Here is a 15,545-nt window from a genome sequence, read left to right as displayed (position 1 = left end):
AGGTGCTACTGGAAAGAATTTTTTAATTTTATTTGTTTTAAAAAACTCAGCAAGAATTTTTGTCAAATGTAAAAGCAGGGTGTGACTGCACACATCAGTAGTGATCCTTCATCTAAACCTCAGCCCTCCAGATGTTTTTGGCCTACAATTCCCATGATCCCTAGCTAGCAGGACCAGTAGTCAGGGATGCTGGGAAACATCTCAAAACATCTGGAGGGCCGAGGTTGAGGAAGCCTGATCTAAACTACTTTAGGAATGCTTATGAAATTATCCCCATTTAAAGTTACCTCCAGATTATTTTGTATTTCTAATTGCCCGGCTTTATTTGCAGGAAGGCACTGGTGCACTAGCAACTCACAAGTGACTTCTGGATTTTGCAAACCAGCTTCACCAATCTGGTGCCTTCCGCATGTTTTGGACAAAAGCACCTCTGGCTTGCTACTGATAGGTGAAATAGAAATTTCAATACAACATGGGTTTTCCTGTTCTTCAGATTAATCAGTGGAGGTTATATTTTTGATATACATTGAGAAATTTGAGTTACAGGTAGGTAGCCGTGTTGGTCTGCCATAGTCAAAACAAAATTAAAAATTAAAAAATTTCCAGTAGCACCTTAGAGACCAACTAAGTTTGTTCTTAGAAATCTAAGACGAACAAATCTAAGAACAAACTTAGTTGGTTTCTAAGGTGCTACTGGAAGGATTTATTTATTTTTTATTTTTTATTGAGAAATTTGTTCGTGGCTACTTGTTATGCCTTCATCCTGGTATGACATTTATTTTTAACAAAATCTCAAGGCTATGTCAAATTAATTTTTTTCAAGAGAGAACAATGGCAGGCTTCTCTTCTCTTGCCTGATAATGATGCAATAGAAGGAGAAGTTGAGCCTGACAAACTTCTCTCTGGATTGAATCTGCCAAACCTGCTTGTGAACAGAGTAAGAAACTCTGAGTGCTTAAGCAGCTGAACTATTCACCACAGGATGACTGAAACCAGAGGACACTCTCCACATCTTGAGGGGAGAAGACCTCAGCTCCCTGAAACCCCCAAGTTCAGTCCCTATTGTAGGGCAGGGAAAGTCCTCTGTCCCAAACCCTGGGGAGCTGCTGCCAGTCAGTGTAGAGAATACTAAGCTAGATGAGCCACTGGTCTGACTCAGTATGAGACAACCTCTTACATTCCTGGGTTTCCCTGAGTCACCCCCTGCTCTTCATCAAAGACACACATGCAACACAAAGTTTTGATAGCCACATCTTTTAAGAGTGCGTTATTTATTAACAGTCCAACGTTCCCAAACCGACTGGGGCAAATTGCAGCCATTATTATACACAAGACTGTCCCCAAAGGCCTCAGATGGCAGGAGCTTCAGGCATACGTGGGAGCGGGCCTTTTTCTTTCTGCGTGGCACAGGCAGAGGCATGCACATCCAAAGGACAGAACAACATGTCTATTTTTAGCAACACTCCTACATGCATAGCACCAGGGGAAAGCAGTGCCTGAATTGCTTCTTGCTGGTGTGGCATGCAGAGAGAATTTTGCTAAAAATAAGCACTGCATTACCCCTTTGTGCATACATGGAAGGCAGCATCACAGAGGGAGAACACAGGGGAGGAACATAGCTCAGTGGCTGCTGGTTGAGCACCTGCCTTGCATGTAGAAGGTCTCAGGTTCAGACCCTGGAAGCTGCTGCGTATTCTAGGCTAGGTTAGGGAATAAATTGTTTTGTTTCTCCCCCCCCCCTCTGGTGCCTATCAGTTTTCTGCTTCATCCCACATTCCTCCATTTCTTATATAAATAAAGATTCTTAAATTGAAATCTGAGATTTTGATTTGGGTGGGGGTGGGGAGATGGATACTTTTGACAATGTGGAATTCTCAACTCCCGCAGACACCCCAAGCCAGCACAACCACAGTTCTTGTTGCTTGCTAGGTGGGGGATTCATCCTACCCTAGAAATGGAGGAGGAAACTGATTCAGGATGCATTCAAAGCTGAATCTAATATGCAAACTGAAACACAGCTGTGCCTCAAAATTCTCACGTATTTGAAATTTTGTGATGCAGTTCTCCAAGAAAGAGTGCTTACAAAAAAGCATATATTAGGGGAAATAGCACACTGCATATAATATTATGTTTATCAGGGGGAGATCAACTAACATGCTGATGATTTATCATGATGTGGGTTTTTTTTAAAAAAAAAAAGTGCTGCAGAAATGTGGAGAACTGAATTTAAAATTTGAAAAACGAGAAACTGTGAGAACTGAAATCTACAGAACTCTCCATGCCTTCTCAGTCTCATCTATGTTATTATTAAAAAGTAACTTCCCAAGTGGTGAAACAGGCAGCAGAGTTTTGAATGCCTTCCCCCTTTGGAAAGGTTCTGGTTGCCATGTAGGCCTCATACCAGGAACAGAAAGGCTTAAGAGGACACCAACTACCTTGCCATCATCTACTAATTTACTCGCTCTCTCTGAGTGAGGAGGACCAGCAAGGGATACTTGGAAGGAAAGCAAATTTGTGATGAGATGAGTAACAGCGATGGGATAAAAAGTTTTCAGTCCAAAGAGAAGTCACTTAATGAAGATCTCAGTATCAACTCCACACAGCACGGGGGGCCACCCTTGGAAGGATCCAGCCGTTTTCCCATGGTGATTCCTGCAAGTGAAAAACATGAGTGTGGTTTGGGTGAGGGGCTCTATAGACAGACAGACAGACAGACAGGCCAAATTGATTTTAGCAGAGTTCTGAAAGGCATCAGGAATCTGAGTCTGAAACTCCAGCTGGGTTATTTGAGCATGCCTGACACGACTGCTGCCATTTAACAGGATAAGGTGCAGAGAAGAACAGCTGCCCCTAAAGGTTCTGTGTGCTTATCTCTGTTCCCTAGACAGCAAAATGCCCCTCGCCCTCACTTTCATCTGTTGTACTATTAACAGAAGAGAGAAAAACTAGTTTGTCATAGGGTTGGAGGGATTGTTATAGGATTGGATGGTATCAGTGGGTCCCTTACAGGCCTGTGAGGTTTAGAATCCAATAGAAAAACCAGTGCCAGGTGGTGCTGTGGGTTAAACCACAGAGTCTAGGGCTTGCTGATCATAAGGTCAGCGGTTCGAATCCCTGCCACGGGGTGAGCTCCCATTGCTCAGTCCCTGCTCCTGCCCACCTAGCAGTTCGAAAGCACGTCTAAGTGCAAGTAGATAAATAGGGACCGCTCCAGCAGGAAGGTAAACTGCGTTTCCGTGCGCTGCTCTGGTTCGCCAGAAGCGGCTTTGTCATGCTGGCCACATGACCTGGAAGCTGTCTGCGGACAAACGCCGGCTCCCTCGGCCTATAGAGCGAGGTGAGCGCCGCAACCCCAGAGTCGGACATGACTGGACCTGATGGTCAGGGGCCCCTTTACCTTTAGAAAAACGTACTTACTGGCAGGGGTGTAGCCAGGGGGGCGTAGGGGGTGGACCGCCCCATGTTCCATAATGGAGGGGGGGTGACAAATTATCAAGGAACAATTACTGCCCTACTAGGGCGGTTAATAAAAAACTTTTTTTTAAATGCCTGCTCCAAAGGTCTTATCTTACTATACTAGGGATTATATAGCTATATATGAAATTTCATACATATCGGTTAATATCTTGACCCTCCTCCACCAAAATAGCTGCTCACTTGGCTGTTTTCCTATGTCGTGAAGGCTGAAATTTCAGTTCAGTGGAGAACTTACTGTTCCCAACCCTAACCCTGTGGAAAGCCATCTAATTAGACTTTAATTTGATTTTGAGATGTTTTTAGGAGGTAATTTAATTATTGTTTGATTTTATACCAATGTTATGTATCTGATGTTAGCCACCCTGAGCCCGACTTTGGCCGGGGAGGGCAGGATATAAATAAAAGATTTTTATTATTATTACCTGGTGGAGTCTCTTGCCATTCAGAGATTCAGTGAGCACAATATTTTAGTTTTATCTACGGGAATCTGAGGCACTTCCAAATGCCTAGAGAGTAGCAAGGAAAGTATTTAAGCAGTAATTATTACCTTGGTGCCATTTTTGTAATTTTAAGAGCTTAACCTGGGAAAGCTGAATGTGCCCAGAAGTTTTGTTCTCTAAACTATTGTGGCAACTTTGCACTTGATGATCCTGTGGCAGAAAGAGGGAAGGGCATGTGCATGAACAGCCCAGGGGTCACAGATCCCCAGAGAACGCACATCTCTCTCACCTGGATATCTGAACGCATGCTCACAGCCGCAGAGACGTGACTCGTGGGATATGGAAGGGGTAAGTTTCCTCTGATCCAGTAGAGCTAGACACAACATGGAAGAAACAAAACACAAATGAGAGGATTGGGGAGAAGTGACACCCCTTTCTCAAGAACTAGGTACCGGATCCTATCACCAGGGAGCTACTGTTACTTTTTCTTACAAGGTCTGTTGTGAAACCAAGGTGATGCTACGCACAATTAAATGCCAACCCCTTAAGGAAATTATACAAAAGATAAAGCAAAAGGATATTAACCCAGGTAGAGAACCATAACACTATTGGAGAGGTGAAATTCTGCATTCTACGACGAAGCTAAAAGAAGGGAAATTACATTGGTTGGAAGAATATACTTGACGTTCTTATTGTGCTCTAATCTTCCTTTCTTCATAGCATCCATGTTGTACTGTATATGTATTTTAATATTTGGTTTATTTAATTTTGTGGATTGGTGCCCAGAAAAAGGCTTTAAAAAACTATTAATACATTTCAATCAAAACTAACATTTGTAAGGCAAGCCTACAATATGCACTCACCCTATCAGCTATCTATGAGTATGGGACTCACTTAACACAAGAATTGTCCCCATCAAGTCCAGCCTCCAGCGTCTAACATGGGTCAGCTGGCAAAATATAATTATTTTGAATTCCGGAATCTGCTATGCAAACTTCCCCTGCCCAATCAAGTGATATAAAGGAAGTCAAGTTCCCACTTCCTCAACTCTTTTAACATTTATTAACAGCTGGCTGGCTAAAAATGTTATAACCCTGTGTCAGGGCTGGCGTAAGACGCATGTCAGCAAATCTCAGATGCCAGTGAAGTTAACGCTTTATTCAAGGAAATGAAATAAAACCCTGCCTAGGGGTCTCAGCAACCCTTCCCAGTTGGTCTTGCCCTATGAGCAGTTGCTGGGACTGAAGGTCCCCGCCTTCCAAAACCCTGAAGTCTCCTCCTTTCCTGGGTGTTTCCCAAGCCGTCTCAAGCTGCGCCTGCGCACCTCTGGCCTCTGTTCTGCTCTCCTCATTATTCTGCGCATTCCTGGAGACCAGAGGGGAGGGGAGACTGTCACAGCAGGAGAGAAAAACTCCCTGGCTCCTTCAACAGCCTCTTGACAGCGCACTCCCCTCCTTCAGCCTCAGAGTCTGAACTGCTCCCTGTGGCAGGCTCTTCCTGCTCACTAAACCTGTTGCCTCTTCGGCTACCGACGCCTCCTCCCACCTATCTTCTTCCTCTGACTTCTCCTCAGTGTCCCACTGCTAATCCCCTGGCTCTGAGCCTTCCTCCTCTGGGGTTTCCCTTGGGGGTTCCCCGGCTGGTGTCTCCCACCACTCCTCATTGTCCAGCCAGTCCCTTGACAGTGTTGTAAGAATATTAAGGTCTTTTATATATATATAACAAGTGTTCATAAGTGTTCCAAGCAAACAAGGCCACATGTCTGAGGCAGACAGTCCTGACACCATTTTGACTCTCAAAACTGACCAAATGGTTACCAAATGTTTCTCTGCAAGGAGGGAGTGGTGAGAGAACTTCCCAATTGCCCAGGAATTAAAAGAGATTACCATCTCAAAGGAATGGCCAGGCTACTGAGAAAAGGCAATCAGATAAGGCATTATCACAAACTGGCAGACAGAAGGTAAACAAGGGCAGTGGAGGCAGTGGAGGATAGGGGTGCCTGGCGTGCTCTGGTCCATGGGGTCACGAAGAGTCGGACACGACTGAACGACTGAACAACAACAAGGTGTGATGTATCTGGGGGGTGGGCTTTGGGCTGCACCTCTTCTCTGATTTATGGATGGTGCTTCTGGGGTGGGGGGTGGAGCTGGACTCCAAGGGGGATTTTAAAAAAAATGTCTTTTTAAGGACAGGCAGCCCTTTGTTTGGGATTCTTCTTCCCTGCTCACCTGTGTGTGAGGAAGGGACCCTGTTGCAACAGAACAATAAAGATCAAGCTTACTAGCTGCTTTGCTTCTAATTATTCTCTGGTTGGCCTCTGTTTTTTACTCCTACTGATGGAGAACCTGCAAAGGACTTTACAAGGGCTCTTGTGTACCCCAAAAGGGAATAAGGGCAGATTTTTTTCTTATAACAACAGTTAGTGTGTATGTGGAGGCAGGGTTCAGTTAATGAAACCAATTCTCTTGCAACCATATTATACAAATAAAATCCTTAGCTTTATTACCCCAACATGCCAGGTTCCAGGAAAGAGGGTTAAGACCATTCTGGATGTTTTCTAGCCAATTATGGTATCTTAAATGAGAGCTAAAGGTATCATAATTTGGTTTTCTATAATTTCCCCTGGAAACTGAAGTCTTTCCTTTAGTCAGGATGAGCTTCTAAAAAACATTCCTTATCAGCTAAATGCTAACTGCTGTGCCAAAACAACTGCTATCCCAGTCCCTGTCCTCCAATTAAAATACATACAGTATATGGCTTTTAAGCACACGTAAAAGTGAAAGCAAAAGTAAAAGAGATTAACACAGATCTGCTCCATGCCTGCATGTTGCAATTAACATCAACAGCTGAACCAAATGACTTTAAAACTTTATAAAATAAAAACAAATTAAAACAGATCACAGAGCTCAAGAACAAGCAGCCTTACTCGTTACCATCTTTACCTGGAATAAAATAAAATTAAGCTCCTGAAGAAGAGATGCTTCTACCTGAGCTCTCTAGGGAATGCATAGATTGGTGGGTGCCTATGCTGGCTGGATTATTTACCACCATAAACAACATGGGAGAAAAGTGACATTTCAAATTTGCCACCTGCTCGTCTCCTCAAGAAAAGAGGAGGGTCTCCAAAGACTAGCCTGGAAGCAGCCTCATGAGAAGATAATTTATACTGCATTGACTTGTATGATGGTCTCCACCTAAGTCAGGGGTCAGCAACCTTTTTCCAGCCGTGGGCTGGTCCACCGTCCCTCAGACTATGTGGTGGGCCGGACCAAATTTTTTTTTGGGGTGGGGCGGAATGAACAAATTCCTATGCCCCACAAATAACCCAGAGATGCATTTTAAATAAAAGAACACATTCTACTCATGTAAAAACACACTGATTCCCGGACCGTCCGCGGGCCAGATTTAGAAGGCAATTGGGCCGCATCCGGCCCCTGGGCCTTAGGTTGCCTACCCCTGACCTAAGTGGAGTTACAGAGGCAACACTGACCTTTAAAAGGGACGGTAGAACACCTGGCATGTAAAAGGTTTGAAGGCTAATAAAACAGGTATTGATTAAAAAGGTTAAATAAGGCCATGGGATATATGGCAACAGGCTGACACATGTGGCTCTTATAAACCAGTGACTTTTATTCTCTGTTTAACAGAGTGGGAGGAAACACTGGGGGTGTCCATAAGGCCTCCGCACCTGATGGGTCATTCACAGGGTGCTGGATTGTGGTCCCTGCTCCCAATTTCACCCCTGCAGGAACCCCCTGTCCCCGTCCCATCACAGCCTCTAACTGAGCTACAGCCATGCCGAATAATATGGTTTTATGGCTGCTATTTCTGTGCTTTTATCTTTTCTTCTCCATGCTGTTTCATTGTTGGCCGTCACCCAGGGGGTTGTACAGCAAAGGCTGGTGTAGAAATTATCTAATAAGCAGATGAATTGAATTGGACGTGAAGGCCGCCCCCAAGGCCCACCCTGCGTCTGTGCCCAACACTTACACTAATCGGTGCCTGATGGGACGAAAATGCTTGGTGGTCTTGATGGCGAAGAAGATGCTGGGGAGGAGGAAGAAGGCACAGCAGCCCAGGCTGAACCAGAAGGCATTCTGGGGGAGGAAACACAGAGAGACAAACCCTGGTGATGGGCTCCAGCTCCATCCTCTGGGAAGACATGGACACCATGGCTGGCAAAATACCTCTTACTATGGAGGGCAGGGATGGGAACCTTTCCCAACCCAGGGGCCTCATTCCCTTCTGGGCCAGCTTCTGCAAACACTTGCCAGAGGCAAAAGTGGGCAGATCGCCAAATGCAAAGTTTTCTTTCATACAGTATTTCGTTCTTTCATAAAATTCATATACCCTTTGGCTGTCAAGAGAAACCTCAAAGTGGTTTACAAAACAAATAAAACAGTAAAATTGTCAGTATAAACTGTTGAAAGCAGCTGTTTAAAGCATTCAAAAAAAAATAATCAATGTCAACGATATGCTAAAATCAGATTAAAACACACTGCTTCTGCTGCCAGAATGTCTGGATAGGTGTGCCTAAAGAAAAAAGGGCTCTGCCACACTGATCAATTTCTTGCAAGTGTGTAATGAGTATTATGTGGAACCTGAAATGGTGCCAGTTCCACAGATTGAGGCGGGTGCATGTGGAGGAAAGGCAATCTCGCAGGTAAACTGCTTTCAAGTGGTGAAGGGCTTTCTATACTAGCACACACTGAATCAGCAACCAGTGCAGGTCTCTGAGCAGAGGCGTTAGATGCTGAGAGGGACTCCCTGCTGTCAGCAATCATGCTCCATCTCGGCTAATTTCTACACACACCCTTCCCTATAACAAATGTCCAAGACCAGACACAGTCTAACCACTGAGTGAGCTTTGTGCAAGTCTCCCAAATGCTGCTCATGTACATTCCTGCTTCCCACAGGTTTGCACACTCTGCGCAGATTCAATCAAAGCAGGGAACTGCCCTGATGAAGGCTGTCCATTGCCACCTTGTTTGGAAAACAATAGCAATCGTGAGTCAGGATAGGGCTTTGTCAGGAGTGGCTGCAGTCCCTGCTTGGGAGTCCAGAGGATGTGGGGGCCCTGATCCTGGCATGCCTGCAGAGGGTCCTTAGCCCTTTCCTTACCTGCCCTGTCACAACCTCATAGGCCAAGCGGGGAGGCCTGATTAGCCACACCCTGGATCTGAGGAAACACATCAAGCAAAAGGCAGAGAGGAAGAGAGCCAGAAATTTTTAGACAGCAGCTGTGCATCGCTTAGGTAGAGGAACTATCTGGAGCACTTACCCAGGGATCTGCAATACGATCACACAAGATCACCCGGCCATTGTCTAGAGCAGTGGAGAAGGGTTTGCATGATGCAACATCCTCAGTTAGCTGGAACAGAAAAGGAGGATTGCTTGCTCATATCACAACTTGTTTACTTTAAGCGGTGCATGGAGCCAATGAGGCTCACCGGGTGCTTCCAGGCTGTCACTATTTTGGGGCAGGATTCAGTCACATACTGACAAATTCAGCTTGCACTATTAAAGTTGTTATTCTTGTGCAACAAACCTGTTCCACCCCCCAAAAACCTGGATATTTGCGCTAAGGAAAATGAGAGGGTAGTGCACTGGATAGTGAGGGATAACAATTGCTTGATGAAGCATCCTATTAACTCACAAACAAATTGGAATCACTGCTTTAAAAACAGGTCACCTGGAATGGAAGTGGCCAGAGACAGAATACAGGTGAGTAGATTTCTTACACTCTTTTTTCACCAAAACTCAGAAACTGCTTACCAGGTGAAGCAGATCCACTAACACCAGCTTCCCAGCAGGTGGGTCCTGGTTGCTTATCAGGAGGCAAAGAGGAAGAGGTGAGGCAGTAGGGTGGTTGCAGTGGTGCAAACACATGGCATAACCAATCTAGTGCTCCTGTTGTGTGTTAGGCAAAGGTAAAGGGACCCCTGACCGTTAGGTCCAGTCGTGGATGACTCTGGGGTTGCGGCGCTCATCTCGCTTTACTGGCCGAGGGAGCCAGCGTACAGCTTCCGGGTCATGTGGCCAGCATGACTAAGCCGCTTCTGGTGAACCAGAGCAGCGCACGGAAACACCGTTTACCTTGCACTTTGACCTGCTTTCAAACTGCTAGGTTGGCAGGAGTTGGTGTGTTAGCACTGAGCTAATCTCCCTACCACCTCACCCCTATCCCTACTGGTAAGCAGCCCACCTACTTCTGCCTAAACTACAACTTGAGACTTGGTGAATTAATTAAAAATCTCAATGAATGAACAACTGGCATTTGCAAGCCTCCAATAAGTCCCAGAGGCCTCCATGCAAGCAAATTCTTTCCTGAACTATGCTGGCTTCATCCAGCTGACCCTTTCACTAATACACGACTTTCCCTTCTTCTGCCCTCGTGATGCATTTCCCACAACAGACATCTTGCCCTTCTAATACACCTGATCAACACCCCACCCCAAGGCAAGGCTTGTCCAGTGGTCGCTGCCACTTTCGTTCAGCACCATCTCACTCAGGTGCAAAAGAATCTCATACTTACCACGCTCTTCAGCCATTTCAGGTACTGTGAGACGTACCCCACCTCTTTTCTTACAAAGCAATCCAGCTCCTGGAGGAAAAAGGAGATGCAGGTTGAAGGACTCCACCCAATGCTTCCCAAGAGGGTAATCAGAGATGCCCCACCCCTGCTCCTCCACCAATTATGCATTATCTTGCAAATTGAAGATCACTCCTACACAAAAAAATTATGTTGCAAATATAGGTTGTTAGCTAGGTTGCAGTTCACATTTAGGTTCCAGACTGTACATATTGCCCATTTGCAAAAAACATTTTAACACAGATCCTGCCATCAAATGATCAGCATTAGACCTAGGTTCAAATCCCTTTTCAGCCATCCATTCACTAAATGGCCTTGGACAAGTCACTCAGCTGCTTCTGTGGGGCAGCTGACATACACCTGGCAACTCTAAGTGCTGCTTCATACAGCCCAGGTGTGCTTTGAGAACACACAGCATATAGCTTTGGTTAGTCCTGGTTTCTTCTACCTCTAATGCACACACATTTCCTACAAACATCCAACTGACTTTCTGTTTTTCTTCCTTGAGAAAACTTCTAGAAACCTAACTTTCCCCTTGCTTTCCCACCTTGCATTTTTTTATTATTCCCTTCCACATTCTCTCACTTCCCTTTCTTCTTCCATTCAGGGTGAGGCTTCCATGGTGGTCACCCTTGCTGTCGACAACACCTTTTTCCGCTTCCCTCCCAATCTCCCCTTCCTTGTGTTTCTGGACTGAGAGCTTTTGTGGCAGGGTCTAGGAATATAACAGGCCTCCTCCCGTCTAGTAGGGAGGCACAAATTTCAGTTGCTTTCAATTTCTCACCTTTGCAGTCATACATTCAATTCTTGTAGCATCAGTTAAAAAAGGTCAATGTTAAAAAATAATTTTGCTGTGAATTTCCCCCAAAATACATATTTTTGCAACACAGCTTTCAGTAATATAATACATTTTTATGGGTTTTTTGCCACCATGCATGTTCATGCACTTTACCCTAGTATATGCCTTTCTGTAGACATTACTTGGCTGGAGAACAGCATTACAAAATTTAGAAAAATGCTGATTTTGGTTGGTGTCTTGTTTCCGAAACCACCAGGCAGGCAGGCTCAATTTCAAGTTTCTCTCCTACTATCTAATCCAGTACTCTTTCCCATAGTGGCTAATTAAATGGCTTCACAAGCAGGATATGCTGGTGCAATGCAGAAGTGCGCAGCACCTGATGCATGGCATGTTTCCTGCTCACTTGAACTCCCTTGCTGCAGAACATGCTCGGTGTCATGTGTGCCTCCTAGAACAATGGCATGTGGAGCAGCAGCCCTCTGGCTGAAGACACACGTACCATTTCAACAGCGAAGGAGGTAAATCGATAGCACCGCTGCTGCTCTTGCACACCAAATGCACACCTACATTTCACCCTCTGTTACAGCCACAAAATATGCTGAATAATGCCATCACCTCTCCTTCTACTCACCTGCCTTAGGATTTTCCGAGTCTGTATGGGGAACATCTTCTCAATAAGGCCAATCTGAGACTCGGTATTGTTTATCTCAGCCTGTCGGGGAAGCAGGGAGAAAGTTTAGCAACATGGGGAGGTGCTGACAGATGATAAGAACGTCACAAAAGGTTGCTGGGCCACCTAGTCCAACATCCTGTTTCCACAGCGGCCACCAATATGCCTGTGGGAAACGTGCAAATAGGACCCAAGCACGAGAGCACTCTCTCCTCCTATGGTTTCCTGCAACTGGTATTCAGAAACATTGCTTTCTGAGGAGCTAGCACTGTAGCTGGCAGCCATTGACAGGCCTCTCCTCCATGAATTTGCACCAGGTTGGTGGCCGTCACTGCTTCCTGCGGGAGCAACAGGACTGTTGCATCTCAGGCTGAAACTGAAAGTGACAAGAAGCACTGCAATGCCGAGAGAACCTCTGTCAGTTTCTTCCTTGGTTCCCTCCAATGCATCCTTTGCTAACCTGGTGCCTCCAAATGTTCTCCAAAGCATCTGAAGGGTGCCAGGTTGGCAAAAGCAGGTGTGGATCATCATGCCCGCTGGTGACACATGTTTGTGTTTCACAGTCACAAGCCATCACCACCCGCACTAATACAGCAAAAAAACAAGCATAATAGAACCCCAGCACACATGGCAGCCTACACTTGGGCCTCACACTCTTTTGTAGCAGTAAAGTCCTTCTGTGTAGAAAATACATACTGTATTTGACATATACACGAAGGAAATGCAGAACCTTTTCTTTTATCGAAAGGAGTTTCCTATCTTTGTAATTATGGTTCAATACCCCCAAGCAACCTTTCCAGTTGGTGCATAATTTTGCAAAATGCTTGTGGTGGAATTTAGATTACACTTCATTACCCTGTCACAGTCACAATCCTTGAAAGATGGAAGTTACAGAATGAGCCTGCTGAAATCCCTCAATGGTGATTTACATAGAAGCAAGGGCTTCTAGGCACTGCATGCTGCTTAGAAACTTGAAGAGTTCCTTTCAATTGGATTTTAATACATTAAGACGGCGATGGTATGGATAATACACACGCAAAGCCCATTTTGCTGGTTATTGAAGATACTGGAAGGAAGAAAAGAAGCAGGAAGAAAAGATACAATGTCTACAAAATCTGGAAATTAGGAACCAACAAAGCAAAAAGCATAAGCAATTTATGCTACAGATGATGGTGGCCATTAATACATTTACCAGAGCTGCAATCTTAAACACACTTGCTAGGGAGTTATTCCCACTGTACTCAGTGCGTGTTGCTTATGAGTAGACCTGCTCCAGATTGCACAACAGGGTTGCCAGTTTTAACTAATTTAATTAGTAGATAAACTAATTAGAAATGGGATCACAGATTAAATTTCTCAGCTCAGAAATTGCAGGGCAGGGAGTTGCTTAGGAAACACAGGCCGTCTTCAGAATGTCAGCATTGTGCAATTAAAGAGACATGTTGACTTGTTGTCCAAGTATCAACAAATCTACTTTAAAACACTAAAAAATGTTTTGCAATTGAGAAAGTTATGGTGAAACACATTGAAAAGTGTGAGGTGAGCAAATGACTAATGGAAAGACTTCTAAACAACTTGTGAGCAAATCAGGAAAAATGCAGGATGGATGCTCATTGCAGTGCCATATAACCTTCCTGCAAATAAATCAGAATGAATGCTTGTTATATCTAAACTCCACATAAACTTTGTGCAAGCAAAGCTGGATGAATGCTCAGTAAACCAACTGCCTGGAGAATTCCACTGTTTTTTCTCCTTGCTGCACAAGATTTGTTGAAGAAGAGACTTAAGGGTGGGTATTCTTTCCAGTTTACATTTAAAACTAGAATAAAATGTGTATTTCAAGAAAAAGGTTACTTCCAGACAACCAGCCTGTTAGGCATTCATTCTGATCTCTTTGTGGGCAGATTAGGTAATGTTTCATCAAGCTATAATTGCACAACTGGAATTTGCTGGCCTGCAACTGAGACCACCAACACCACCTCAAAAACAGTGACAGTCTGGAAGTGACCAAAGGCTATGTAGCTTCTCTTCCACCAACAAGAACTACAGGCAGCAGAAGCTGATAGTGCAGTGCTGAAAATACAATATGTTGCATTTTTTCAATCTGGTCACCCACAATACTGATGTTGATTTTTTTCAGAACTCATTCAGGTTCTGGTGTGTTGGTTCTAATAGGATTATTCTGGTATTTCTAAATCCCAAATGGACAAATAAAAAGAAAAAAGAGGAAGTCTTGTGTTTAAATTTGCAAGCTGACTCACATTTAGAGAAAAGCAAGGTCCTTCAAGCAACCTCAAAAAAGAATATATCTGGAGGTTTCAGAAACATGCTCATATATATTATATACATAAACAGATTTAAAACTACCGGTGACATACTAGAATAGCACAGACCTAGAGAATTCTCTTGGAGAATGAGTTTTAGCACCCCAATGAACACCATTCCAGCTGTATAACCTATAATAATACCTGGAAGCCAGGTCCCAGCGTTGATAAGTAATCGACACTTTCTTTCAGCTTTGCCTATAAGAAAATGAACAGGTGAATCGTACCCCATAAAAGAACCGTTCCCCTCATGATCTGTGGAATACTTTGCTTTCCCCTCTACCCAGAACTCTCACATTCACCTTACCTAAAACCAAATTTGCAGCCTACAACTTGGAGTCTTTCCACATCTAGTACTTGAGGAATGCCTGCAGTGGTATTTCTAATGCTCTTCTGGGAAGAGAAGTCATGTGGGCCAAAGCCACATCGCGTGGCTTAGAGGTATGACTGGCTTACAAATGAAGCAAAGCAAGTTGTTGTTTTTTTGAGAAGCATGGACTGTCTCAGGCAAAACTTCTGAGGAATTTTAAGACTAAAAAAATGTTTCAAGGGAGTTGAGCACATTCCTAGGTTTGTATTTAAAGTCTCTAACCTGCCTACTGCAAACCCTCCAAGTGTCCCTATTTTCCAGGGATAGTCCCGGAATTACAGAAGCCATCCTGGTTTCTGATTTGATCCCAGAATGCCCCCGTTTTGCTTTTTCCTCCCCTCCACATCTTGGATAACAATTAAAAGTGGTGGAGAGATTAGGACCCCCATCCCTGTCCTTTTTGGAAACAGGAGCCTTTGCTGCATGCTTGTGTGTGTATATGTGTGTGTTTGTAGGTGCAAAAATGGACTCTTGTTTATACTGAAAATGAAATACCTGCACCTGCACCAAACGAAGGAAATTTTTGGCACTGGCAAACATAGCCCTTCCTATAATTTTGAAGGAAAATGTATCCAATCCACTTTAGATTCTTCAATTGCAATGATTCAGCAGCCAACCATTTTTTAGGATATGTGTGGAATGTTTATTCCTTTATTGTAAATGGAGCCATACACTGTCTACTCAGAAGTAAGTCCCATTGTATTCAATGGAGCTTACTCCCAGGTGACTGGGTAAAGACTGTGCACTGCAGCCTTACATTGCAATCCTAAGCATTTTTACTCAGAAGTAAGTCCCACTAAGTTCAGGAGGATTTGCTCTCTGGAATGTTCCTGATCAGTCTCACAGTTTTCATTATTATTACCTATTCCTTTT

At 44.2% G+C, this 15,545-nt stretch overlaps 1 protein-coding gene across 1 annotated transcript in view; it reads right to left on the bottom strand.

Annotated features, from left to right (window-relative positions):
* Positions 1-1,737: 1,737 nt before the first annotated feature.
* Positions 1,738-15,545, bottom strand: part of PROM2 (prominin 2) — a 52,197-nt gene continuing 38,389 nt past the window's right edge. The window contains exons 18-24 of the mRNA XM_033159038.1: positions 14,447-14,500; positions 11,940-12,020; positions 10,453-10,521; positions 9,199-9,288; positions 7,908-8,014; positions 4,207-4,290; positions 1,738-2,652 (exon numbers count right to left, since the gene is read on the bottom strand). Coding sequence (XP_033014929.1) covers positions 4,227-4,290; positions 7,908-8,014; positions 9,199-9,288; positions 10,453-10,521; positions 11,940-12,020; positions 14,447-14,500 — 465 coding nt within the window. The 3' untranslated portion in view covers positions 1,738-2,652; positions 4,207-4,226. The remainder of the gene's footprint in view (positions 2,653-4,206; positions 4,291-7,907; positions 8,015-9,198; positions 9,289-10,452; positions 10,522-11,939; positions 12,021-14,446; positions 14,501-15,545) is intronic.

The sequence above is a fragment of the Lacerta agilis genome, chromosome 8, assembly GCF_009819535.1.
Source record: "Lacerta agilis isolate rLacAgi1 chromosome 8, rLacAgi1.pri, whole genome shotgun sequence".
NCBI lineage: Eukaryota > Metazoa > Chordata > Lepidosauria > Squamata > Lacertidae > Lacerta > Lacerta agilis.
This window is presented reverse-complemented; position numbering and strand designations above follow the sequence as displayed.